Source organism: Pomacea canaliculata, linkage group LG1 (assembly GCF_003073045.1).
Source record: "Pomacea canaliculata isolate SZHN2017 linkage group LG1, ASM307304v1, whole genome shotgun sequence".
Classification (NCBI taxonomy): domain Eukaryota; kingdom Metazoa; phylum Mollusca; class Gastropoda; order Architaenioglossa; family Ampullariidae; genus Pomacea; species Pomacea canaliculata.
In genome coordinates this window covers 31,031,918-31,059,170 of record NC_037590.1, presented here as the reverse complement: position 1 = coordinate 31,059,170, position 27,253 = coordinate 31,031,918, and the positions used below count along the sequence as shown (strand labels likewise).

Genomic DNA, 27,253 nt, shown 5'->3' with positions numbered 1-27,253 from the left:
GATGTACCGAGTAGCATGTGGTCTATTGTTCTATGAATCGACAACTCACATACACTCTCTGGCTGACTGATGGCCCTATGTTAACGGGGATATGTTGAACATTGAACTAAGTTTTTTAAAAGGTCTGTGACGCACTACAGCATGAGTCAGATCGTCCCAGCTATACCCATGTCTGCAATTTTTAAAAATAAAATAGCTAAACTTATTCGCATGGCTCTGTCTTTAAACAGACAGCTACGTATCTATATTTTTCAGACAACGACTATCTCTCTTTGTAATATTTGATATTAGTGGCTTCTTGTGTCATCGGTGATCGATTCGTCATTTGGGCCCGAGATAATTTGGGACGATATGGTTTAGGTGGGACGATGTGGTTTAGGTGGGACGATATGGTTTAGGTGGGACGATGTGGTCTTAGGTGGGACGATATGGATATCACTGAAACAATTTGTCTTAAACTGTGTGGCGACAGGGTCTTGGGGTGAAGTGTGTGTGGAGAGAGAGGTGTGCACGTGCATGTGTCCGTGTCTTGCTTGTCTTGTCGTGTTCATGTGCGTTTCAGGGCCGCTCGTGGGCCCTGTACCTGAAATCACGGTCGATTATTAAAAAGCCATCGTCTTGCAGTTCAGGTACGTATAATTGACCGCTGCACCTGTGCGACGCTTGTGTGGTCTTTGTTCTGGCAAAGGAAAAAATAACAGGCATACACGAATAACCACTTAAAAGGGAAATTAAAATGCAAATGCTCCTGACCGACAGTTGCCGTTTTCAATGGAAATATATCCATTGTATGCTAATGAGGATTTTATCATTATAATGTGGTGAAGTTCGTTTTTTGTTTTTTGTTTTTTCTTGCTTAAAGGACTAGTGAGGTGCAACATTTTTGTTGACACATCTGGTGTGGAGATCCCTCATTGTTATCGAGACACAAGCCAAATATTACCTATCATAAAAGGATGTCCATAATATGGAGACATTACAACAGCAAAACATTTATTTTAAAGTTAGTAATGTCATTAAATATGGACATCCTTGTAGTAGTCATCGTGATTGTCATATCATATTCACAAACACATATCGCTTTGTCAAGTACACTCATACACACACACACGCGCGAGCTCTTAACTCCGTCTACTTGGTCACGTGTTCCTGCTTACGTCTTTGACTTTACAGACCTGTGACCCCAAGTGGACAAACCTCGACCATAACCACACCATGTGTCTCAACGACGAGAATGAGAGTGACTATGAACATTAACATTTCGATGCAGTATTGTATTTGAGGTGTGGTGCTTAGAACAATAGTTAAGGAGGCACCAGTTAGAACTCTTGTACAATGTCTCATATGACAGGCATTTAAACTTTATGTTCACAACTAAATTCTATTTTATCCATTTTTTCCAGATAATAATAGACTGATTAACGGGGATATGTTGAACATTGAACTAAGTTTTTTCAAAAGGTTTGTGTAAATATCACAGAAAATGTTTGGAATAAAAGTGCAGGGTATCGAAAGTCTAGTCAACATGCTAAGTCCACACTTCTTTGCCAATACTTTGCCGACACATTAGCCAGGACAAAATGAGACTTTGAGGTACTTCTGAGGTTTGCCGCTTCGGTCCTTTGTCTTGTGTAAGCGTGACAATTGTATTCTTCAGATATTACTGAGCTTTGCATTTGATAACTATTTTGTATGCTGTTTGTTTTAAAAACACCCAGAATGTATGCACGGTGCACGTCTACACGACATTTAGACACTCGTGTCATCACTAGTCCATTGAACTCACCTCTAGTGTTTGTTCCTCTTCCAAGCTGTTCAATCAACTTTTAAGGACTTTTACATGGTGGCTTTAGATAAGTATGTCGCTTGAAATTCGTTTTACAAATCCCGCTTTTGCGGTCCCCGCATTTAGGAATTTGCAATACTCGCTGTTAGGAATCAGCCCTAAGCCAAGCTTGTAGTTATAAAGAACTAAAAGGGTGCACTCTCACTATTTCGAATCTGGTCAAGCTCAGTAGAAGATACCTTTCTCCCACTTGTTAATACATTCCTTCAGTTTTTAATGCAAACATGTACAGAAAAAGCCCATCAATACAGACGACAGGATTGTACGTGGATACATAGCCAAGTGTCTAGCCAATGGGACAGCAGGAACCAAATGTTGATTAAGTATATCTGTGTACAAACATCACGTCACCAGACTGACTTTTTTCCGCGCCTGTGGATATTTGTAACGATTATATCGAAAAAGAAAATATGGTATTAACTCAGATTTGGGATGATAGTATCAATACCCAGTCATTAGATTGATATTGCACCCCAAAAGATGTTTAACGAAAACCATTTTAAAATAAAACAGCAGGTTAAAGAGAAACTGTATCCTGAACTGAATTTTACCTAACCATGGGGGGAAATATTACACTCTTCCTTGCCCTAAAGTCATATTGGATAGCTGGACCCCGCATAAATACAGACACTGCTTTTAAAGTAAATTTCATTTTCATTATCCTAAAGGATATTGTTTTTTTATTTGACTCATTTGCATATCAGTAGATCCACAAATAATTCTGGCCTAACCACTTCATTGGTACCACAACAAAATTGTATTTTCACGCTCTTCAAGTGTGTAAATTGAAGTGGAGGAACAGTATGTGGGTTGTTTTGCTTAACGTTTGCCCCTTTTGATTGGCTCTAATCGTCAGAACGAGCAACACATGGTCCCAAACTGTGCAGGTCCCAGAAGATATAAATACCTACAAACACCACTTGTCGTATGTCTTCTCTGGACGTTACCGTTAACCAGCCAGTCGATTCAAGTGTCCTTCGCTTGCCTGTCACTATGTTTCTACATGTGTGCCTTGCGTACTTTGCTGTTTTCCTGACTTGTCTGAACGCGGCAACAGCTCAGGTAAGTACAATTGACCGCTGCTCCTGTAAGATGCTTGTGTGGTCTTTGTTATGGCAAAGGAAAAAAAAATAACACGCATAAACGAATAACCACGTAAAAGGGAAATTAAAATGCTAATTCTCCTAGCCGGCAAGTGCAGTTTCCAATGGAAATATATCCATTGTATGCTAATGAGAATTTTATGATTGTAATGTGGCGAGGTTTGTTTTTTGTATTTTGCTTTCTTCTTTTTTTTTTGCTCAGCTCATTCCCAGCTGAAAGGGAGGTAATACGGAGACATTACAACAGCAAAACATTCATTTTAAAGTTAGAAATGTCATTAAATATGGACATCCTTGTAGTAGTCACCATGATTGTCATATCATATTCACAAACACATATCGCTTTGTCAGGTACACACACACACGCGGGCGCTCTTAACTCCGCCTACTTGGTCACGTGTTCCTGCTTACGTCTTTGACTTTACAGACCTGTGACCCCAAGTGGACCAAGCTCGACCCACAGCACACCATGTGTCTCACCGACGTGGGTGTCGCGGTGCCGCTGGACGCCGCCACCAAGGCCGCTCTGGTGCAGCAACACAACGACCTGCGCGGCCAAGTCGTGCCGCTCGCGGCGAACATGCCGAAACTGGTTGGTTGACCCGCAGCCGGGTACACAAAACACAGTTACAGTTCTAGCTAACCCGTAGCGGTTAACTAACCTGCAGCTTTTTTATGAGTCGTTCATTTGACCTCTTCATGTTGACCCTGCCGTATTTAATGAGCCTTTTACTAATTGTCACGTGACAGACGTCCAGATGGTCTTTTGCAACGTGATGTGAACCTGGGTTCAGACCTCTGTGAGGCGATGTAGTGAGCACAATTTTAAGTGACCAGGTAGTTTTTGTCGTATTGACAAGCACGACGGAAGAGTGCAAAAGGTGGGTGGTAAGAGAAGAGCAGAAGAAAGGGTTCCCAGCGGCAAATCGCTTATTGTTTATCCTTTGTCTATTCTTGTTATCAGATTACCTCTCTTTCATCACTACAAAATACTAGCCAGTCACTACTGTTTGCGGTCTGCACTATTTTCCCCCATTTTTCATTTCCTTATTTTTTTCGGCAAGAAAAGGTATATGATAATAAAAACACACTGGTTCTGTGTGAGGTTATATCGAATTCGGCAACTTGAAAATTTTTTCTTTTTCTGTGATAATTGTCGCTGGTACTAAAGAGGTTGTGGCTGTGTTGCAGCTAGCTTTTATAGAGCCGGACTAGGGAACTTGTAAAATACATGGTTATTCTGCATGAATGCTCACAGGGACACAGTAAAAATGCAGCAACTGGGGATAAACAGTGGTAGGGGTAAATGCTAGATCAAAGGTAAAGGAGATGTTTAAAGAAACTCGACAATTAAATAGGTGGACAACAAGACGGATGCTAAAACCGTTGAAGCCTTCACCAAGATCAAAGCCAAATAAATCGCAAGGCACAAAACAAGTTAATCAGTTCGATTGCCTTTTTTACATTCAGAGTATTTTTCCTCTAAACCCTCATCTTTCTCTCTATCTCTTGTACTTTAACAGCCTTTTTTTCTTTCTAAAGATGAATACTGTTCCACGTCGCAGTCAAATAAAGTTTCTTGCATCATAGATAATGTTTGAAAAGTAAATAGAACTCACAACAAACACAAAACCATGTCCCAAACATGAAGTTTTTTTTTTGTTTACTTGTTTGTTATTTCAACAAACCTCTTATAACGTTACTACGAACGTGCCTACAATTTCTTTGAAAGAAAATGTTATCCACGAATGTCCTGTAGTCAGAATGTAGTTATAATGAATACGTAAATGAAGGACATTAGACTTTCACAGAACATTTATGATGCCTGGGTCCTTACAGGTCTTTCGGGCTGTGTGGATTCCTAGAGGGTTTGTTTTTATTACAGATATGGGACGAAGACATCGCCCGTGGGGCCGAGAAATGGGCCAAGCAGTGTGTCGTTGGACACGACACGGGTACTGCACGTTTGGTCCCCTGTGAGTATTCATCCTTCCATTGGTCTTCGTTTTGCTGTTCAGCCTCTCTGTCCCTTCTAAAACGCCCTTGTATTTATTGTCTTATTCAACTAAAGGATTCAAACCTTATTTTTCTCGCTACAAGGCATGCACAAGCACTTGATATTCACTCGGTTAATGTGGGTGAGGAAATAATAGTTCATAGGTCTCATGTCATCTAAGATATCTCGCAAAGGATTACCTTAATAACCCTGATGTAAACGTTGATACAAACACACCTTTGATCTCATTGTCTATGTGAAACTCATTTTGTTTTAAAAGGATATACATTAGCGATACAGACGACAAGAAGTCGTGATTCAGGTTCACTGACTAGTGTTTGTTCTTAATCAGGTTTTCTTTACCCCCATTGAGGACAAAAAATATAGCCTGAAAGGCTTTTGATTTTATTTTTTTTCGGGGAGGGGGGGTTGTGATTGACATTGGTATCCTCTGTATCTCAGGTTCAATTTTTATTTTTTTTGTGTTGTCTTGTAGCTCTTCCCGGAGTCAACATAGGACAGAACGGAGCCTTTGGGCAATCCACATTTGCTAATGCAGTTAAGTCGTGGTTTGATGAGCGCAAAGATTTCATTTACGGCACCGGCTCTACTGGAGGTGTAGTAGGGCACTACACACAGGTATGTCACCTCTTGACAACATCCACTACACACAGGTATGTCACCTCTTGACAACATCCACTACACACAGGTATGTCACCTCTTTACAACATCCACTACACACAGGTATGTCACCTCTTTACAACATCCACTACACACAGGTATGTCACCTCTTTACAACATCTACTGCACACAGGTATGTCACCTCTTTACAACATCCACTACACACAGATATCTGTAGCTCTCGCTATTATGAGTATATGTGTTTATGTAGTAAACTGCAGGATGTTCAGAAGTAGTAAACGCAGGAGGAGCATTTAGAGATTTACTTGGACTAGATATGATGGTCAACAAGTGAACACGTTCATATTACATTTCCATATCCTATTATATTTTTTTACTTATTTCTGTATAAGGTCGTTGGAGCTAGAGCACATCGGATTGGCTGCGGGCAAGCAAAATGTGTGGGAAAAAAGTATGAGAGATACTACTTCTGCAACTATGCCTTTGGGTAACGTACACCGTTATCAGATCCTATACACAGACTTCTTGATGATTTGCAATTCTACAAGGAAAAGGCTTATGCCATCCTACTTTCTGACATAACCACTTTCACTCGCAGTTTGTAGAGAAAATTAGTGTTACACTTCAAAGGGTATGAGGAGTGTGTGTGTTTGTGTCGACGTGAGTGAGCATTCATGACTTATATAAATACAAATATTTGGATTCTTCATGTAAATATTATAATATTAAATATAAATATCTAAGATAAAATTATAATATTAGCATTATTTTGTAATGATCTGTCATCAAATTATTTACAATTTGTAATAACCTGTCATCAAATTATTAACACTGGATCAGTGAGGAGAGGATGGGTAGAGTCGTTCACACAGACTCAGCAACTAAAATATATTATGGTCAAGAAGGACTCGGTTAATATATAAGCATGGATGTTGAAACTTGTGCTTAAGGTGACGATGTGTGTATTGTCCTGTTTACAGACAACTGTCAGGAGATGTCTCAAAACCATACAAAAACTCCACTGTAAGCTGCTCGGATTGTCCAACCAAGTGTGACACCAGTGGAAAGCTGTGTGGTGAGAATACTTGACAGTAGAAGGATGAACTCAAAGACATCAGTCTAAACCCGTATAGTCAAGCTGTTAGTGAAATGCTTGAGACTAATCGCCACATGGGCTGTCCATATGTTGTCTTCTATGACAGCATGTGTTAGTTAATTTTACTTGTATTGGTTTGTGTGAAATAGAGTGTGTCAGAAAGAGAGTGCCCCATAGGCACAAAAAAGAACAATTTGGAATGGAATACAGTTAAAAAAAAATTGAACTTTAATTATAGTTTATTTCGGAACACAGCTATATATTTGCCTTATGTCCATATATAGACATGGACAAAGATACTAGCTTAGTATTTGTCATTCCTGTTGTCAGACTGTAAGGGCAAACTGTGTCTTAACGGAGGGTCCTTCAACATAGCGAGTTGCACCTGTACCTGCTCCTCGCTCTACACTGGTGACATCTGCCAGACGCGTGAGTAGTGCTCACCACCCTGAAAACATTTTTTCTGCTAGTACTGAGACTGTCAGTAAATTATATTTAGACTGAATTCATTTTAACGTTTGTACACTTTACAGCGAAAACTCACTGAGACACATACATTGGCAAGTATACAGGAGCGCACGCACACTCACAAGGACACTTACAGCAGAGCTGAGAGAGCCATGAATCTTGAACAGAGACTGTTTTATTTGATGATGATGATGATGATGATGATGATGATGATGATGATGATGATGATGATGATGATGATGATGATGATGACGACGATGACGAAGACGACGACGACGATGATGATGATGGAGCTTTTTTAAACAGTAAATAATAAGCATTTCATATTCTTCACTTCTCGAATGTCGTTTTCCACATTCAGGGGACTAGTCTATTTGTTTTTCATTCTCGTAAATTAAACACATCAGACCATAGGCGTCGAAACACCTCCTGTCATTGATGTCATGAAGTTCTCTGATAACTCTCTCTTAACGATCTTTTTCATAACCAAAATCTTACACACAAGCTTTTCACATAGTGTAAAACAAAACGACTACGGTTAGGACCAAAGAAATGTTCACTATATCACTATGTTCACAAACAACACAACAGTAACATAATTCTGAAAAAAAAGTTTTTAGAAAACCTTTGATAGACTTCAGTCTCCTTCCCTTCTTTGTTACATTCATGCTTCCTGCCTACCTGCTCACTCACTCGCACTCACTAACTCACTTCCCAGCTCACCTGCTCACCCACCAACTCTCATTCGCTTATAGGACAAAAAAATTGTCAGGGAGGAGGTTTCTCGCGCTCTGATGTCCTTTGTGACCCCTGGTGACGTCATAGGTCAGCCACAACTAAAAATGTCCGATCTCTGTCTTTGCAGTGAACTGCCCGAAAAGTGATCCGTCGCACTGTAACACTCAATGGCCACCAGCCTACTGTAAAAAGTTCTCCAACGTGCCCCATGAGTGCCCCTACATGTGTGGCATCTGTACTACAAGTGAGTAAACACTCGTTAGTCAAGCGCAGGCTTTGTTTACTCTCGTTCAAACTTTCACAATAAAATTGTGAGCCTTGCAAACAATGTGTTCATTAATACATGCTTAAGTGAACCAAGCATAAAAATCTTATACTTCACGCAGGAAGAGAAAATATTTATAAATAATGCTTTTCTATTATTTTAACACTTGCTTAAAAATTTGTCCATCTCCCCTCACAGCAAGTTATATAAGATGCTTTAAAAGTCTTCTTGTTTTATGTATTTCCGTATCACTATTGCTAGTTAGTTCGTTTCAGGTGGCTAATAAGCCTCATTAACAAGATGGTCAACTGTAGCCTGCACAGACAGTGGATTGCTAAAGACCTGTCAACGTGGTTCAGACTGATGGAGCACTCGCTGACCAGTTGTTAAAATACCTTGAATGTCATTAAAGAATGACTCAAAAAATCCTATTTCGAGCTGGCTGTATGTGCGACGTTGACATCAAAGTATTTTTCTTCTCTTTTCGTACATTGCGATGTAAAACAGAAAATAAGCGAACTCCGGAAACTTTCAATTATCCGACCCATCTCATAACAGCCTGGACCACAGGCTAGGTTCAGCCAACAAAACAATGAAACATCTTGAGCCACTGGTCGATGCTTCCAAAACATGTTTTGCCGGGATGAGAGAAATCAATGAGCCGTGACATTACTAGCTTTATGTACTGTTACAAGGATCTCATTCATCGATCTACAAGATACTTTAGTTCTTTACATGTTTATTCACACACCTATTCTCTTTTTTTTCTCACCGTAAGAAAGGTCATTACTCAACATCTTTATCTAAACCTCCTACACGCTCGTTTTAGAAACCTTCCAAATGTGTCTGGATGTTTCCCTGGTCGTCAGTTGTCAGCTCAAATTCTCTTTCATTTTTCTCAAGAATTGCTAAAGTTTCTTGCACGTCCCTCTCTAGCTTCCTTATGTCTTGTCTGCTTCTGAAAGCATTATCTTGGCTGTGTCTTCTTTAATGTGGAATGTTCAAACGATTTGTAATACTTTTTTATTTATTTGCTCTACGGTTCTGGCTCTTTTTTTTTCTTTCAATCGCAGTGCGTGCTCTGTGTGTGTGTGTGTCACACTTTGTTTTTCTTCTTACTTTTCCTGTTTTCCCAGTCTGTAACCATGGAACACCTTTCCTCGAGACTGGACTCACTTCATTTTGATAACGATGCAAAAACAAGAATTAAAATTGTAGCACACCTGCACTATACCTTCACAATGTTTACAAAATAGTGAAAAGGCGTAAATCTTTGGCTATTTGAACACTTTTAAGCAAATGGGAAAATGTGCGGCGGTACCTGTTCATTGAACTCTTTGAGGAAACAAAAGAGAATGCCAGGTGGTGTTATCAAGTAACATTATCTCTATGACGCCCAATCACTCAGAGGATCCTTTGCTGTTATCCAGCGACCTGTGAAGCAGCCGGTCTCATCCCATCCCACCCCATCAATCAAACAACATCGTCAGCAGCAACAACACATGTTGACCGGAAATCTCCGAGGCGCCTTTTGTGCAGCACTTATCTGGCTGAGTGGCTGAGTGGCTGAGTGGCTCTAAAGTACCTTGACCCTACAGAGGTCGTGCCCATTAGGTCCTATCATCCATTCTCCTTCTCCCCCTCCGTCAGCTACTCGTCCAGACGTCGGACCTACCACCCTGCTCTTGTTTTTCTGCGCCACAATCACAAAGAGCTGCTCAGCAAGGATGGAACTGGAGGGATACCGGGTGGCCAGAGGGTGTTTCTTGACTTTAATGTTCGAGCCACGCATGTAAAGAAAGCTCACTTGTCAGAGAGTTGACTGCGGGGTCAGATGCAGAGGGGGTTTGGTGTAATGGGGGTCGGACGAGAGTGGGCGTTCCTCACACAGAATTCTCGACTTTTCTAAATCATTCTCTTCGTATTTTTCATTCACTGATATCCATCACCCGTCCACACTACCCCTCCACCGTTGACTATTTTTCTCCCTTTCGGACAGAATCGGAACTTATGAGGACATATTAAAATTAATATTTTTTTTAAAGCACGTACTCAGACTCCTAAGGAACGTGGTCTTTGCGCCTAAGAACAACAACAAAACATGGACAGCAAACGAGGTACAGGAAAACAAAAGATAAAATATGAACTATAAAAGAATAAAAAGCAGTACTAATGATAAATAATACCAAAGACAGAAAATGCAAAGAATAGCCAAACAAACAATCATGATAAAGATGAGCAGGGCAGGGTGTGAAAAAGGACTAGTATTACGGGTAACGTTGTTAGGAGTAATGTTTACAGAAGAAGTGCGTTTAAAGTATTCAATAGGCGGATATAATGAGTATTGCAAACTTTAAAATAACTACAAAACATTCGCCTTTCAAGATAAAGAAAAATACTACCTATCCGGTTGTTAAAGAAGAAAATAAAAGAGAAAATGAGAGAAATCCGAAAATTAAAATAAAAACAAAGACAAGAAGATTAGAAGAGCCGACTCGAGACTAACAGAGTTATTATCCTTTCTTACTTTGAGGAAAAGTTTACTTTCCAGCTATAAAAAACTAGTGCAACTCTAACAAGTAAATTTCAGAGCTCCTTATTTGACATCAAAGGTTAAGGTACCCCTGGTCCGTTGCTTTATACGGCTTCAAGACCCTCTCAGAAAAAAACTCTAAGTATGGCGATCGCTAGTATAAAGAAAGAAAAAGTGGTATCACTAATTTGTCTGTAAAATGAAGTGTAGGTAGAGGACACAAGCTCACATCCACGATCGACGGACTAATTCACTTGTCCGATTGCAAAATAAGCCTTTCCCCTTCCCTTCGTTTCTTCGCATACTCCTTTCTTAGTCCGAGCTTGTTTTTCTCTCCTCTTGCTACACTTTGATTTATAAAGAACTAATTAACAGCTTACACGTAATATTTCATTGCATAAACTTTAATCCGATTATATTATAATAATTTATTTTACGAAGAGGAACAAATGACAGTCTCAGTTTCTCCGTCGCCATTTTTGTTATTGTATATCATCGTGAAAATCCTCATTATTAGTCCTCATTTCAAATATTTTTATCGAAGTTATTATCTCGTGTGTGTTTATCTTGTATTCGTTGTTTCCATGTTTCATCTTCGTATTTTATTTGTTGCAAACAAGAGTTACCCCTATTCCCTTCCCTTGCTTAATGGACGAGGGACAAAGGTTTAGGCTGCATCGCCTTGGTTTTGGGGTTATCTCTAAGTGCACAACAATATCACATTCACGCCCGGACATCTCTAGATTTTGCAATAAAATAAGTCATTTCTGACAAAAGCAGGGAGCATTTTTCATAAAGGATAAACAACAGATAGCTTACAGATATAAATAAAACGTATATAAATATATACAGTATTATCCTTAAAATATACATTGCTATTCTGCTGTTCCTCCTGTGTTAATGCGTAATGATATAATCATTAATCGTTGCACCTCAACCACACATGTTCATAAAGGTAGTGCACATCCATGGCTAAAATGTTAGCGTCCTGCTCTACATCGATATAATGTTAATAATATTGCGATATTTTATTTGACATGCACATGCACGCGAACTCATGCGTCTTTCTAGGCAGGGACGTGCTTTCATTCGGCTTAAGTTGACCCACCAACAGCAAAGAAATCTTGAGCCTTGACGTTAGTCCTAAACAGACCAACTGCAAGTAGAGACACAAATATGAAAATAAGAATTAAACCATACTTCTCAATTGCTCAGAGTTCGGGGAGATTGAAACAATAATTTCTCTCTCTCGCTCAAACACGCGCACACACAGGTACACGCGTACTCCTACGCACCATCACCACCACACACCACCACCATTCTGTCTTCGCTGTCGAGGTCAACACGTAGTTGAGTGTCGTCGAGGGCAGAAACAGCGCTCAATGACCAGATCTCTCGTCTCCTCTCGATGCCCAGGGCCCTTGTGGAGTGGCAGGACAGATCAGGCGGCATCTGTCGCCAGGCGCATCCCTCCGTTACACTCACCACAGGCAAGGATGTGACTGCGCACAAAAACCGATTGCTTTTCCCTGATGGCACTGATGGAGAGCCACTGCCAGATAAACAAACCTTCCACCCTATCTCACCCACGCCATCACTTCGAGGCAAGGTTAACCTGTAACCTTACACCTGTTTGTTTGTTCCGTTTTATCTAAGTTTCAGATGTTTGACCCTCACACTTGTTAGTGAATTATGTTGTGTTGAGGAACGTCTATTATCTACTGCGTTGGCACGAACTTCTTTGAGAAGTGCAGTCCAGACACAAGACACCGATATAGACTTGTACATAGGAGGTTTTATTTGTATTGCTTGAAAAAAGATTGGAAATGGTAAAGCCCACGCAGTTTAACATGGACAGATTTGGAACCCTGACCAGAACTGCAGAAGTATAAACTTTCATTTGCGCCCAGAAGAAATACTAGCTCAAGCTTCTGCTCAATGGAAACCATTCAGTTACAAATTGACATTAACAAAATCTCGCGATGATGTCCCTTTAGTGGCTGGCTATGCTACACTCACTCTGTATCACGAAAGATATTGCAGGATCTAGATTCACGCTATGAATCTGAATAATGATGATGATGATGATTTTAAATAGAATAATTTCATGGTAGCTGTTACTTTCGGTGGGATAGTAACAAACAGCACGAAACGTATCACGATGGCGACAGTTGGTGAATACCGGGAGCCTACTGCATATCAATGGCTGATTTTCACCGGGGCAGTGGACCATGTTGTAAGTGGAAGGATTATCAACCTCTGCTGTCCCTAAGTTATAGCAGCATTCACATTTTGATTGTGTTCTTACCGTTTAAAAGGAGTCAACTAAGCCACTGGCTTCAGTAGTTCAGAAAATAGCACATGTGGACAAAATAAAAATAAAAAAGTTGACAGAGAAAAGACGATCCTGGCCTACAAGAAAGTAATCAGTATGACTTGTTGACCTCTCTCTTTGTATGTGTGACGGGGAATTAAACAAGGGGCATTCAACTTTAACTAGGACGACGAACTCTGAGGCGGTTGAGGAGAGAGAAGGCAAAGACACATTTAAAATCCAAAAGAATGTGCCGTGTCACTTCTCATTATTATGATGACTAATATGGATGTAAAAGGGACTACAACGTCCAGTTTTTTTAAAAGGATGTACCCTTTAAGGTCAAAGTTGAGGTACAGAGGTACATGGGAACCGATATGGCGATCCTATAGATAAAAGTTCCAATATGGCCCATTTGTGATCTCGATGGGAATTTTAATGAATTATAATGACTTAAGAACCTCTTGCCAGTGTAAGCCACCCGGGGACAATCTCTGTAGCAGAAGGGTTGAGTTCAAATGACATTTTTTTCACGTTTGTAGAAACGAAGATAGGTATTATTAAGAACACGGAGAATGAATTTAGGTGAGAAAAGCCAGTGTGGAGCAACTTGACAGCTGTCTTACCTTCTGATGTATGTGATGTAAAGTTCTTCTGACCACGTTAATAATGCCCGTCGATAATATGTTTGAGGCTGTTTACACAATGCGAGTGTGATAAGGGAGAGTAGCGATATGTTCCTATTTTCAGAGTTCCGTATAGAGTTGTTCCCCTTTAATCATGTTAGTACCACTCTCGCGACGTAAAGAAATCAGACGTTTATGAGCGAGTTGCCTTCTTGAGGCGAGAAATGTCTGCATACTGTTTGATCTTGTCTGAGTATTTACTAAGCACGGGAATTGCTTACCAACGTAAAACTGTCTCATCAAATCATTTCAGGATAGGCAATTTAACCGTCAGCAAAGAATTCAGCAAAGAAAGTTCTAATGTTACCGAAGTTTGAACAGCTTGTTTTCTTTGGGTTTTTAGTATTTTTTGTTTGTTTTTGTTTGCTTTTTTTTCTGTTCGCATGCTATATACCCTCCGAATACTTTAAAAAAAAAATAACCTACTTAGGATAGACTTCACACAGTGATGGTGACATGTCTGGCATGTCCGAGGAACTAATGTGTGCATTAGCATAATCTTCACGACTTGAATGCGTAATAAATAAGCCACTTGAAGTATTATTACATACAAACTCAAGGACGCAGTGCATCTAATCACGTGAGCTGGTCTGTGGGTTTTTAAATGCGGCCCATCCATCTGTCATTATAAATAACCCCAGGACATCTACCCTGCTCTCTCGCCTGCTGACTATCAGATTCAGATTTGAACTTCGGGAACTACGAGTCCTCAACGTTTTGCGCCTCGTACAGGAGACAGCAACGGTAAGACCGCTGCTAATGTTCCTCATGTCCAGATTGTTCACATTGGTTTCTCGCGGAATTATGTTTGCAAGCACTGAGCACACACTCTGAATTCTGTGAGGATTTGCATTATATTTTCGAAACCCATCTCAATAAAATTTTCTTGCAGCGCAATTTATTGCTAACGTCAGAGTAAGAATTTAAAGGCAAATTTATGGCGCTTTTTATTTGTTCGGTCAAAATGTAAAAAAAAAAAAAAAAAAAAACCCAAAAACTCAACTGAAAACCGATTTAGTAGATTCTACACCTTATAACTCGTGTTTACAAGGACAGAAAACACTTCCAGCATTAGCTACATTGGTGTCCCAACAGAAATATACGGAAAATTATTTTCATGGAAATAGGCTATGGCTTCGTGCTTGTCAAATAAAAATAAAGAAAGAAAAAAGAAATAAAACGAAACGACCGGTACTAGTCAAGAAATGAATGATTGAGGCAATGGCTTAAAAGGTTAGACACCAAATTTCATTTCGCTTTTTGTCACAAGCAACCATTTTCTTAATTCCAGTAATTGCTTTGAATGAGATATATATGAGTTGATTGGTGGAAGAATTCATTTTTCAAACATTTTATTTTTCCTAAACAGATTCAAGCTTAAAGTCATTGACCTCAAAGCTGACCTCCTTAAAGGTGACCATGATTACGTGTCGCCTGTTCTTGTGGTTTGTTGTGTACACGGTTCTGCAATCTGACCACATCATACAGGGAAAGCGGGTAGTTCTCATGCCAATGCCCACGCCCAGTCACACAAAGTACATGACCCACGTGGCACAGGCTCTGGCTCAGCAAGGTCACGAGGTGTGGCTGACCATGCCCGACTATCTTGTTAAAAGAAGCTTTCTGGACACGACCAACTTCACCATCATTGAGCTGACAGCTTTCCCAAACTACGAAGAAATTTTGATGGAAGGCCTCGCTGAGAGGTATTTCAACTATCAAACAGAAGACCTACTGGTGTTTTGCAGAGCAGGGAGAGAGTTCTGTGACCGTATCCTCAAGAATAAACATATTTTCGAGCAGATTAAAACATTAAGACCGGACTTCTTCGTTCTCGACAATTTGGCTTTTGTGAAAATGTTGGCGATAATACCTTATCGACTTGGTGTGCCGTTTGCCTATCTTGGATCGAGTTATGATGTAACCACACAAAGAATACCCATAGTACCTTGCAACATTCCGCATGTAATGACTGGCTTTAACCATCACACCACCTTTTATCAGCGTATTGTCAATTTTGTACTTCATCTTTATCCTTCGCTGATAGATCAGTGTGTCTACCAAGATGCAGTCAGTCGCTATGCACCAGAAATGCCTTATCTCCCAATAGACATACTCATAGCCCGAGCAGATATCTGGTTGGTTGAGACAGACCATATTCTAGACTACCCAAAGCCCACGATGCCTAACGTCAAACTAATTGGAGGAACAGCTACAGGTCCTGGTAAACCGTTGCCACCACAGTTCAAAGACTTTATGGATGAGGCCCAAGAAGGTGTTGTGATTGTTACTTTTGGCAGCCAAGTTCTCAATCTTCCAAAATCAATCACACAAAAGATATTGAATGTGTTAACGGATTTACCTTTTAAATCCATTTTCCGTGCAAATGTTTCGTCACCAAACTCACAGAAGATACTAACGTCGTCATGGATACCTCAGAACGACCTGCTGGCTCACCCCAACACTCGTGTGTTTGTCAGTCATTGTGGTAAGAACGGTCAGTACGAGGCTCTGTACCACGCCGTGCCTGTGGTCGCCACGCCGCTCTTCGCTGACCAGTTCTACAACGCTGAGCGCATGCGCGTGAGGGGGTTCTCAGAGACTGTCGACATCAACACCGTCAGTACAGACGAGCTGCGCACCACCATTGTCAAGTGGCGACCAACAAGAGCTACAAGCAGGCCATCACAAAAGCCTCCGAACTATTCAAAATAGAGTTCGGTGTTCCTGTGGAGAAAGCGGCCTACTGGCTTGATCACGTGATGAAACATGGCGGCGATCACCTGCGTTCCTCGGGAAATGACCTTCCTTTCTATCAGTTTGCCTGCTGGGACGTGCACGGCTTTCTTCTAGCGTGTGTAGTACTGACATTACTGACAGTCGCATGTTCCGTGTGTGTAGTATGCCGGTATATCCGCACGAAATCAAAAAGGAAAAGGGAATAGTAAGAATAAAGGCGAAAAGGATTGCATTTTACAAATTTATTTCGGCGATGTCAAACAAATATAATCATATGCATATTTTTTTCTTCTTGCTTCTCGATGGAAATAACATTTATCGGGTAATGAATTCAATCCATTCCCACAAAAGAACACATAAACAGCTTTTTAATTAGAAAATGTAAACTTGTAAACTATTAGAGGCATTAGTATGTATTTCTTATGTTCACTTTTCTTCTCTTTTTAAAAATAAATTTTTTCTATTTATTTGGATTTATTTTGTATTTCTGTTTCGTTTATCTTATATGCCTTGATGATTTTTACCATTTTCAGTACTCGAAGCTTTTAAACTAAGGTGTTTAAATTGAAAAGTAGGTTTATATTTATCTGTTTCTTTTAATTATTATCCTGTTCGAAAATTGCCATCCAGTACAGTTTAAAGGTTTTTTTATTAAACGTTTCATAACAGTAATTTTTGATATAATTATTTAAACTAGATGTGCGAAGAAGAAATTTTATAACTATTTAATTTATTAAAACTGGTTATTCTTCTTTGCGATGTAATATTCTGCTTATATTTTATTCAAGTCAGGGGTTGTTACCTTTAGAGCTATGTTCTTTAGATTGTTTTGCTACTGTCATTTTGTTGTCAAATCATACTGCTAGTTAAATATCAGCAGTTTAACGAAAAACATACCAGGGACTCCGTTGATTAATATTTTACAGCTTATTAAAATGAACATTATTTGGAGTCCGCTACTTGTTAGGCTGTTTATTTATCGTTTTTTAGTAAGGTTTTTGCGTTTGATGAGTTGGTGTGTGTGTGAATTGTGGTTGTGTTGAGGAACGTCTATTATATACTGCGTTGGCACAAACTGCTTGGCGAAGTGCAGCCCAGACACAAGACACCGATATATACGGGTACATAGGAGGTTTTACTTGTATTGCTTGAAAAAAGATTGGAAGTGTTGAAGCCCACGCAGTTTAACAGGGACAGACTTAGAATCCTGACCAGAGCTGCAGAAGTATAAACTTTATTTGCGCCGAGAAGAAATACTAGCTCCAGCTTTTGCTCAAGGGAAACCATTCAGTTACAAATTGACATCAACAAAATCTCGCGATGATGTTCCTCAGTGATCTAGATTCACGCTATGAATCTGACTGATGATGATGATGATGATGATGATGATGATTTCATGGTAGCTGTTACTTTCGGTGGGATAGTAACAAACAGCACGAAACATATCACGATTGCGACAGTTGGTGAATACCGGGAGCCTACTGCATACTGATGGCTGATTGTTCCCGGGGCAGTGGGCCATGTTGTAAGTGGAAAGATTATCAACCTCTGCTGTCCCTAAGTTACATCAGCATTCACATTTTGATTGCGTTCTTTCTGTTTAAAAGGAGAGCTAAGCCACCGGCATCAGTAGTTTAGAAAATAGCATATATGGACAAAATAAAAAAATAAAAAGTTGACAGAGAAAAGATGATCTTGGCCTACAAGAAATTAATCAGTATGACTTGTTGACCTCTCTCTCTTTGTATGTGTGATGGGGAATTAAACAAGGGGCAATCAACTTTATCTAGGACGACGAACTCTGAGGCGGTTGAGGAGAGAGAAGGCAAAGACACATTTAAATTCCAAAAGAATGTGCCGTGTCACTTTACATTATTATGATGACTAATTAAGATGCAAAAGGGACTACAACATTCATTTTGTTTAAAAGGATGTACCCTTTAAGGTCAAAGTTGAGGTACAGAGGTACATGGGAACCGATATGGCGATCCTATAGATAAATGTTCCAATATGGCTCATTTGTGATCTTGATGGAAATTTTAATGTATTATAATGACTTAAGAACCTGTTGCCAGTGTAAGCCACCCTGTGACAATCTCTGTGGCAGAAGGGTTGAGTTCAAATGACATTTTTTTCACATTTGTAGAAACGATGATAGGTTTTATTAAGAACACGTAGACTGACTTTAGTTGAGAATAGTCAGTGTGGAGCAACTTGACAGCTGTCTTACCTTCTGATGTATGTGATGTAAAGTTCTTCTGACCACGTTAATAATACCCGTCGATAATATGTTTGAGGCTGTTTACACAATGCGAGTGTGATAAGGGAGAGTAGCGAAAAACATACCAGGGACTCCGTTGATTAATATTTTAGAGCTTATTAAAGTAAACATTATTTGGAGTCCGCTACTTGTTAGGCTATGTTTATTCATCGTTTTTTAGTAAGGTTTTTGCGTTTGATAAGTTGGTGTGTGTGTGTTTATTTTATTTTGTTTAATTTGTCTGTTATTTATTTTTGTATATTTTTATCTACTTCAATCCTTTAGCTCAAAGAAAGATACACACACAGGTTACTGGTAAGTCCATGATCTAATGCTAGTCTACCCCTGACCTAAACTGTTGTAAGCAGGAAAATATGTCACGTGACCAGCCGGGATAAAACTTGTTATCGTGTGAGGTCTCGGAGATGACCTAGACCTATATTCGCCCATCTGCATGCACAGCTATCTCGCTTGACATCTGTCCTTCCCGTGAAGCAGGCTTTCAGCAAGTAGAATGACAGCAGGCCGGTAAGAAGTATTTTGTGTACCTTCATGACAATGTGAGTACCTGTAACTTCACGAAATGGAGAACGGTGTGTGTATCGGCTTCTTCTTTGAAAGTGTTCGCATTTCTGGAGTTTCAGTGAGAAAGACTTGTTTGTCCGCATCGACAGTATACCTGCTGAGAGGACTATGACAGGTCACTCACTGACTCATGTAATCTAATAATGTTGCTATGTTTGTATTGTGCTTATAAGTACGTAGTTCTTAAAGCAACATAATGTATAATACACACGTTTTTGTGTGTCTGGGAGTGTGTTTATAACTAGAATGGGGAATTAGGAACACACATGCAATTGTTTGAGATAAACGTTAGATATTGTAGTCATGCACGACCATAAACTTTCGTTTTCTTTCCGTGAATAGCTTTCGATGACACCCTAGAAGGCAATTCTAATTAACTCAGTATCCTGTCATTCTAGAGACATGCGTTCTCAAAAGTGACAGCGCCTGGCTGGCTGGTAGAAGGTGGTTCAACCGTTGTCTCGATGTGTGACATAGCCTGCTGGGCGACGGAGAGATATGACCAAGCCGGCCATGCTGCTCCTCCTGGTCGTGGTGACGACGCTGGAGTGGTTCTCACCACCATTGTCTGTCGAAGCCAAGCGAGTCCTGATGATCCCGGTGCCACTGGTCAGCTTGACCAAGTACCAGCTCAACGTGGCGCATGCTCTAGTGCGAAAGGGTCACGAGGTTTGGATGACCATGCCGGACCACATCGCATCCAAAAGGGTGCTGGACACCACGAACGTCACTGTCATCCAGTACAAAAATGAAGTCAACCTGGAGGAGGGCTTGTCGACGTTGGTGATAGACAGGTACATGAAACGCCTGCCACCAGATCGCCCAAGCTACCTGGGCCTGGTGAAGAAATACATCTACGGACAGCTGTCCAACGACTCTCTTTTGGCAGAATTCAAACAAGTCAGACCGGACTTTGTCATCCTCGACTGCGTACCCTTCTACAAGATGATGGCAATAATTCCGCATAGGCTGCGTCTTCCCTTCGGATTTGTCGGGTTTTCGTTCACGGACAGTATTTCCATGAGAGTACCTGCCTCTACTTCTGTCACACCTTACATCTTTGCTGGACCCTACACGCAGCACATGACATTCATGCAAAGGATGCACAACACGATGCATTATTTTCAAAGTGCGTTTCTAGATCCAACCATGGACGGAAATGTTGTCGAACGGTACGCCCCTAACATGCCGAATATTCCGATCGACATGTTAGTGGCGAGGGCTGAGATCTGGCTCATTGACACGGATCACATTCTCGACTACCCGAGACCTTCCCTCCCCAACGTGAAGCTTGTTGGCGGTCTCGCTGCGGGGCCAGGCAAGCCCTTGGAAGAGGAGTTTAAAACCTTCATGGACAACGCATCAGAAGGGGTCGCTATCGTGTCCTTCGGGAGTTTCATCCTTGACCTTCCACCGCACCTCAGCGACAAGATCTTCAGCGTCCTACAGCAGCTGCCGATGAAGTCCATCTTTCGGTCCAGCTTGACGCTGCCCAACTCCAAAAAGATAATGACTTCATCTTGGCTACCCCAGAACGACCTCCTGGCCCACCCAATGCCAAGGTATTCGTTAGTCACTGTGGCAACAACGGTCAGCACGAAGCACTATACCATGCTGTCCCCATCGTTTGCCTCCCTTTCGTCATGGACGAGCATTACAACGCCGAACGCACGCGCCTGAAAGGGTTCGGAGAGACTGTTGACCTCCACGAGGTCACTGAGCGTGAGTTGAGGATGATGATTGTCAAGGTGGCGACATCTCCCGCGTACAAAGCTGCAATCTCGAAAGCCTCCGAACTTTTCCGCATCGAATTTGGCGTCCCCCAGGACACTGCCGCGTTCTGGATTGATCACGTGATGAAATATGGCGGCGAACACTTGCGCTCTGCGAGTCAGGACATGCCACTCTATCAATTTCTTTCACTAGATGTCTACGCTTTACTTCTTCTCGTAACTCATTTAGTGACTTTTGGGTTATGCACAGTCATTTGCTTATGCTGTAAATATGTTAACAGGACAAGGAAACCAAAGAATGACTAGTCAATGATGTCTTTAATCTTCGTAAAGGAGCAAGAACATGACTAATTATCAGGAAAGTAAAAATAATGTTCTAGCTCTTTACAGTTCTTTAAGATTTAGCAATAATAAAATGATAAATGTATATCATTTAAGCCAAGTTTATCGTTGTCTTGCTTTTTCTATTTCATATGGAAGTATAATCTTGAAACAATAAAATCAATGGAGGAATAATAATAATAATAATAATAATAATAATAATAATAATAATAATAATAATAATATAATAATAATTTGATATCACCTATTTTCAGCATCAGTCAGACTCAAATAGGCACGCAATAACAACAAAATAAAAAATTAATTAAGGCAAGTCAAGCCTACATACCGATACATTACACAGAGTATATATGAAACACGAGTGATAAATGACGGACTTCCTATTTTATTAATAAGTTTTATTGCTGCGATCTAAAAATCTTAAACAAATAAAACAAATGCCAAACAAAAAAATATTCATAGCTGAATACGTTTTATTATCGTAACTTTCCATTTCTAAGTTCTTACCGATAATCTAAATGCAAGAAACATCATTTAAAATCTTGAATTACTTGCCAAAGCAAACGTAATGTAGCTGAAGAGAAAATGGGAAGTAACTGCAGATTGTACTAAATCGTTTTTGCTTGTTGTCTCCCTTGTGCCGTAAACTGAAAGGCTTCCCATGCCTTGTGTATACAAACTACCCTGTATTTTGACACGTGCTAGCCAAATGCTTTGCCTACAGCATTGTGAAAGAGACTATGCACAGACCTTGAGATGAAATGATCAACAGGTCTTACTTAATTATATTAATCTGATTTTTCTCACCTGAAACACAGCAGAAAGATTAGACGAATTGCTTTTTCCTCTTACAACAGCTTTCTCTTCCTGTATTTTTTTTTTTAAGATAAAGACTACTATAGTATAGGACACCCAATCACAAAGTAGAAGATTATTTTTAGTCAGAACAAGAGGACTGGAGGACGAAACTGAAGTTTATGTGCACTGCATCTGGAGAAAGTCGACTTGACATGACATTCAGACTTATTTGGGGCTTTAGCATGCTAGTGTAAAAGATATCATCATGACATTTTGTAATTAATGTCGGCCCTTCTTTATGCCCGCTCATTTCCTGTCTCTCTCTCTCACACACATCTCCATCTCCCCTCCGGTCCTCTCTCATCAGCATTCCACTTTTTTAATCTTTGGTGCCACGGGCCAGCACATCAAATAAGCCAATGATTTTTTAAATCTTAAAATAGAGTTTGACAGTAGCAGGTTATAGGGAAAATGTGATGCTTGGAAGTTATCAAATCTTATAAACTAAAAATATAGTTTACCTCATAACAGCAAAAATGCAGAAGGGAGAGGAAGTGTACCTTTCTTTTAGCACCCATCGTTTGCTTCCACCATTGCCCATTGCACCATGTATTCTTCATAAAGTGGAGAGGCAGTTGGTAAATTTGGTTCATGGGAGGATCACATGGAGATACCTCTTTCTTAAAAATTCAAGCTTGAGGCTCAAGTCTGTCTGTCACAAGGATACAACACCGTCAGTGACGGCGATAGGTGTGTCAATGTTCAAGTGAACACCCAAGTAATTTAAGGTGTGGTGGATTTATGGTGTACTGTTTCTGCACTTATACACCCGGTGTCATCTTCTCCAAGTGAACCACAACCGATGAATCTGCCGGGTTGCGAACACTGGGCTGTGGTTGATACTTGCAGACGGCCGCCGAGAGCCAGCACGGGCCCGGGGTAGACGAAGTCTTTGGACGCAAACGTTATGACAAGTGTGCTAGGATCTGCATCACTACTTGAGCTTTGAATTGTTTACACGTGGTTGGTTAGGAAAATGAGGAAAAATGACATTAAAGGATCAAATGTGTAGTAAGCCGCGCCATAAGAAAAATCCCCGGAGTGAGAAATGTTATGTCAACTTTTCTTTAAAAGAAAAGGAAAAGTAGGGGAGAAAAATAACACTGACCAAGGCCGGGCCTTCACAGCCGCGGGTACGGGTACGACATACCCACCTGCCCCTTCCCCCAAACACCCCTCAGGCCTGCTTGCAGAACAGAAAGCCTTGGCCCGTTGATTTAACCCTGCACGCAACAGTCAAGCCATGTGACCGGCGTGACACTCTGTCGAAGATGAGCTTTTCAGGACTTTGGAGGAGAAGACAGCCGCCATGTGCAGGACCTGATACAGGAGGGAGTGGCGGACTTTGTTAACTGTCGTGTCTGTCCATATTGGTCCCCCAGCGACGTGTACCACTTGACGGACAAACGGCTGATTTCAGTCAAGTGTCAAGTGAACGCCCAAGTAACCTTATGTGTGTTGCCGGGCTGTCAAGTGTACCCTCAAGTAACTTTAGGTGTGCTGGACTGTCAAATATTTGCCGAAGCAGCTTTAGGTGTGTTGATGCTTACACGTACGTCTCCGAAATGTAAAGTATGTTAGCTTTTAACTTTAGGACCATGTACAGGGTTAATTATCTTCAAGGAAGATGACAATTCACGAAAAGTCGCATTGTGAGAATAATGCAGAGTGAAAGGTCGTGACAGATATTTTATTTATTAATTTACTTATTAGCATTTTTGCAAACTGGGAATCACTAAAACGTCGTTCAATCACACTGGTTTTTTTCCTTTTTTTGTGTGTAAACTTTGAGCTTGGACAGTTAGTAGTGCTTGCGTATTTTTTATTCTTCCTACAGGCAATACTACCCCTCCACACATACACATACCGGCAAACACATACAAATTATATACACACAGAGACAGATAAACAAATCCACCAAGCACACACAAACATGTCACTATAGCTAAATTTTTAAATTGATAAAAGAGTACTAAACTATTAACAAAAATGTGTGTGCAAACCTAACGACCGCAACTGTTCATGGCCCTCGGCTGTTTGCCGTTACTCCGTTATCTCGTCTGTCAGCGGGTAGCTCCGCTCACGTGACTCGTACTCACCCGGGTACATGCAAGTGCATCTTGCGTCGTCGCTGACGATCATAGGTAATGAAAGGAACGCTCGGTCCCCTTTGTTGTCGATGAGCAGATAATAGCAGATAACGCCCCTTGACAAACAGGACTTCCTGTAGTTAACGAGGGTAGCATTAGCGGTCTGCAACTTTGCCCTACCCAACTCTTTCACAACCCATTGGCGCGAGAAGAAGTATGAAATTTTGCACACTTCTCACAAATACCTACCTCTCTCTCTCACACACACACAGCTCCCTATTTTACTTTGGCTTGAACCGCTTTTGAGGTTAATGGACACATTTTCAAGTAGTTGTGCGGCGCTATTAACAGGACAGGGAGCAAGAGGGCTTATCCAACTTCTACCTCCTGTCCCGATATTAAATTTAATCGTGAATGACTGTCTACGTCACCTGTCGGGTAGCACAGATCCGGGTAGCTATGGAATCTGAAAAAAAAAAAGGAAGGCATTTTTCTTGAAAATGATCTCCAAGCCCCACCTTTGTCAGTCCGCTGTTGCTCAGTCATGCGTAACACATACCAAGGTTTTTCTTAAACGGAGTCACCTTGTATTTTTCTTCTCTTTCTCACCCCGACCCTCTCACTCCCTAAAGTTCCAAAGGAATATTATATCTGAACCATTTAGAGTGCAATGGAGAGGCATGTAGTACAGGTCTAACTAATGTTGATCTACCTTAAACAAAGTTCAATTAAGCTTTAACGAAGGCTGTAGATTGCATGACCAGGAATATTAGTATTAACAATAAAAGGAATAACAGCTTGCATTGATTGGCTTGACTAAGAATGCAAACTAAAACAAGTTGTTAAGAAGGACGTTGAGAATGTGTAAGAAGAAGAAAACAGAGAAAGGAAGAATAGAATACTGTAAAGAAAGAAAAGCATACAAGCGCCTACAAAAGGAGAAGGAGCAGTTATCTATCAGATCTTGAGGATGCTATCAACAGCACGTGGTCTTTTTGGAAGAAATAACGAAATGCAGGAGGAAGCGATTTATAGTAAGGGAGGAAGGGTGGGTAAACTATTTCAAAAGAGTACTGAATGAAGGATGGGTAAAAAGTGACATTCCAAGGGACACGTGTGAACATAGGGACAGTGTACGAAGAAGGCTAACTTGGTGGTCAGAAGACAATAGGAAACTGTATGTACATTCAAGGTGTATGATGGTGTCCAAGGACCAGTGCTATGGCGGGTGCTGTCACAAATGTTAGCAGCAACCAATCAACGACAATTGTAAAAGGTTAGGGTTAGGTCAAGTCGTTTACTGTATTGATGGTGTGCATTGTCGCCACCTCACTTCAGTAGACTAATAAATATGTCTGACGCCAAGTGCAGAACGCCATGCTTCAGTGAATGCCTTTCCATGGCCAGGAGGGGATAGGTCCAGGCCAAAGTGCTCGATCTTACAATTCACGTTTCCTAATCATTATCTGCTGACGTTACATAACTCAGGCTTGCAATTTATCTGTAAACATATCAATTGACTTATTTTTGTTTTCTTTGCTGATACTGTCAGATCTGAACCTTAAGGGTTCTTGTTGTCTGACCGCATCTGTGCTGCAGCACCAGGTCACTTGTTTTGGATTTGATGGCGATTCTATGAACTAGTTAAAATAATTTTTTATCAACTAATTTTTTTAAATAATATAATTACTAAAAAATAATTAAATACAGTATAAACGAAGAGAGACACAAATGTTGCCACATATAGATTTAATGTTTGCATAATATGTACGGAAATATTTGTCATGTGAATATACAGATCAATGGTGCTATTTTCTCCATATTAGACCTATTTAAAACAAATATAATAATCTTACAGTTTTCAGAGCAGTGTCAGTCTTTGAATGGCATCCTTTTTGAGACAAATGTTATGCTCTGATTAGCTAAAATGTTTGTCTTTATTCACGGTTAAAAAAATTCCGCAAAGCAGGATACAGGTTATCAGCTTTAGCCTGTAAGCTAGTCATAGCCTGGAGGTAAATTGCAAATGCCATGTAGAGCCCGTGAACGATTTGTTAGAGTGATGCTGCTGCCGCCATCCTGAGGACGAAGGTGATTGACGCACACTCCGACCTTCCCACCGGTCACGGTCTTTCCATCATTTTCATCGATGATCTCGTCGTCAGCTCTCTTTGCTCTCAACTGTGCACATTCTGCAAGTAGTTGGTCGCTTTGTGTATTTCTTTACAATCAATGTTTGTTGTTATTGTTGTTCGTGTTGTTATTGTTGCGGCTGCTTCTGCATCTCTTGACTCGATCAATGCCAAGTGACAAACAAAGAGATTGTTGTTGCATCTGTTGATCCGATCAGGATTTTTTAATACTGTTTGCTATATTGTGAGCTTCGATTACCTGTGAATATAGTCCTTGCAAGAGTGAACAGCTGGCTACAGCGACTCATCAACTCGCGAAGCTTCTTCACAAGCTTGTGTGTCAGTCCTGATGTGAAACCCGTACACCAGCTGCTGACACTGACAAATGGCACTTGTCCCGCCAACCAGACTACAGGCTTCTAGTGACATCACCGACTGCAAGTGTGGGGGCGACAAAACCTCCCCACAAACCAGGTTGATACATCATGCAGGAATGGAGGTGGTTGTTTTTGTACTGAGGATAGAATTCCTTTCACGTTTTTGTAATACTGCTTCTTTGCGTATTCTCCATTTTGTACTTTTTCTGTGTTTTTTTTTTTTTAATTCTATTTGTTTTGTTCTCTGTAAAAAAAAAAATATATATAAAACGGTGAACAGAATTACGAGGAAAATATTCAAATCTGATATCATGTTAGAACCTTCTGTCAGCTTAGAACGGAGAAGAGAGTCTTACGTAGTTGCATGCACGACATCAAACACAACCAACCAGTCAATGAGCCTCCCTCTCCTTGGTTTCCCGCCCTCCCCCTCCGTCCCTCCTGCGACTG

General features: G+C 40.6%; 3 protein-coding genes across 3 annotated transcripts; all 3 read left to right on the top strand.

The window, feature by feature from the left end:
• Nucleotides 1–2,760: 2,760 nt before the first annotated feature.
• Nucleotides 2,761–8,580, top strand: LOC112576805 (cysteine-rich venom protein-like). The gene is made up of 9 exons (XM_025259554.1): nucleotides 2,761–2,908; nucleotides 3,377–3,541; nucleotides 4,835–4,925; nucleotides 5,442–5,584; nucleotides 5,980–6,074; nucleotides 6,568–6,662; nucleotides 7,014–7,112; nucleotides 8,017–8,133; nucleotides 8,430–8,580. Exons 1-9 carry the CDS (start codon nucleotides 2,774–2,776, stop codon nucleotides 8,435–8,437), a joined length of 948 nt encoding a protein of 315 aa, XP_025115339.1. The 5' UTR covers nucleotides 2,761–2,773; the 3' UTR covers nucleotides 8,438–8,580.
• A 5,562-nt stretch (nucleotides 8,581–14,142) lies between these two features.
• Nucleotides 14,143–17,374, top strand: LOC112577342 (UDP-glucuronosyltransferase 2B7-like). Its single transcript, XM_025260400.1, is given in 3 exon segments — nucleotides 14,143–14,431; nucleotides 15,057–16,334; nucleotides 16,337–17,374. Coding segments are annotated over 2 exon segments (1,524 nt in total). The 5' UTR covers nucleotides 14,143–14,431; nucleotides 15,057–15,106; the 3' UTR covers nucleotides 16,633–17,374.
• A 1,733-nt stretch (nucleotides 17,375–19,107) lies between these two features.
• On the top strand, nucleotides 19,108–21,441 carry LOC112575339 (UDP-glucuronosyltransferase 1-7-like). Its single transcript, XM_025257124.1, is given in 3 exon segments — nucleotides 19,108–19,246; nucleotides 19,670–20,820; nucleotides 20,823–21,441. Coding segments are annotated over 2 exon segments (1,539 nt in total). The 5' UTR covers nucleotides 19,108–19,246; nucleotides 19,670–19,769; the 3' UTR covers nucleotides 21,311–21,441.
• Nucleotides 21,442–27,253: the final 5,812 nt, after the last annotated feature.

Coding starts and splice junctions, on each gene's coding strand:
- LOC112576805 (XM_025259554.1), top strand. CDS start 2,774: ATGTCTTCTCTGGACGTTACCGTTAACCAGCCAGTCGATTCAAGTGTC. Junction 3,542..4,834: donor CGGCGAACATGCCGAAACTG/GTTGGTTGACCC, acceptor TTTTTATTACAG/ATATGGGACGAAGACATCGC. Junction 6,075..6,567: donor TTCTGCAACTATGCCTTTGG/GTAACGTACACC, acceptor TCCTGTTTACAG/ACAACTGTCAGGAGATGTCT.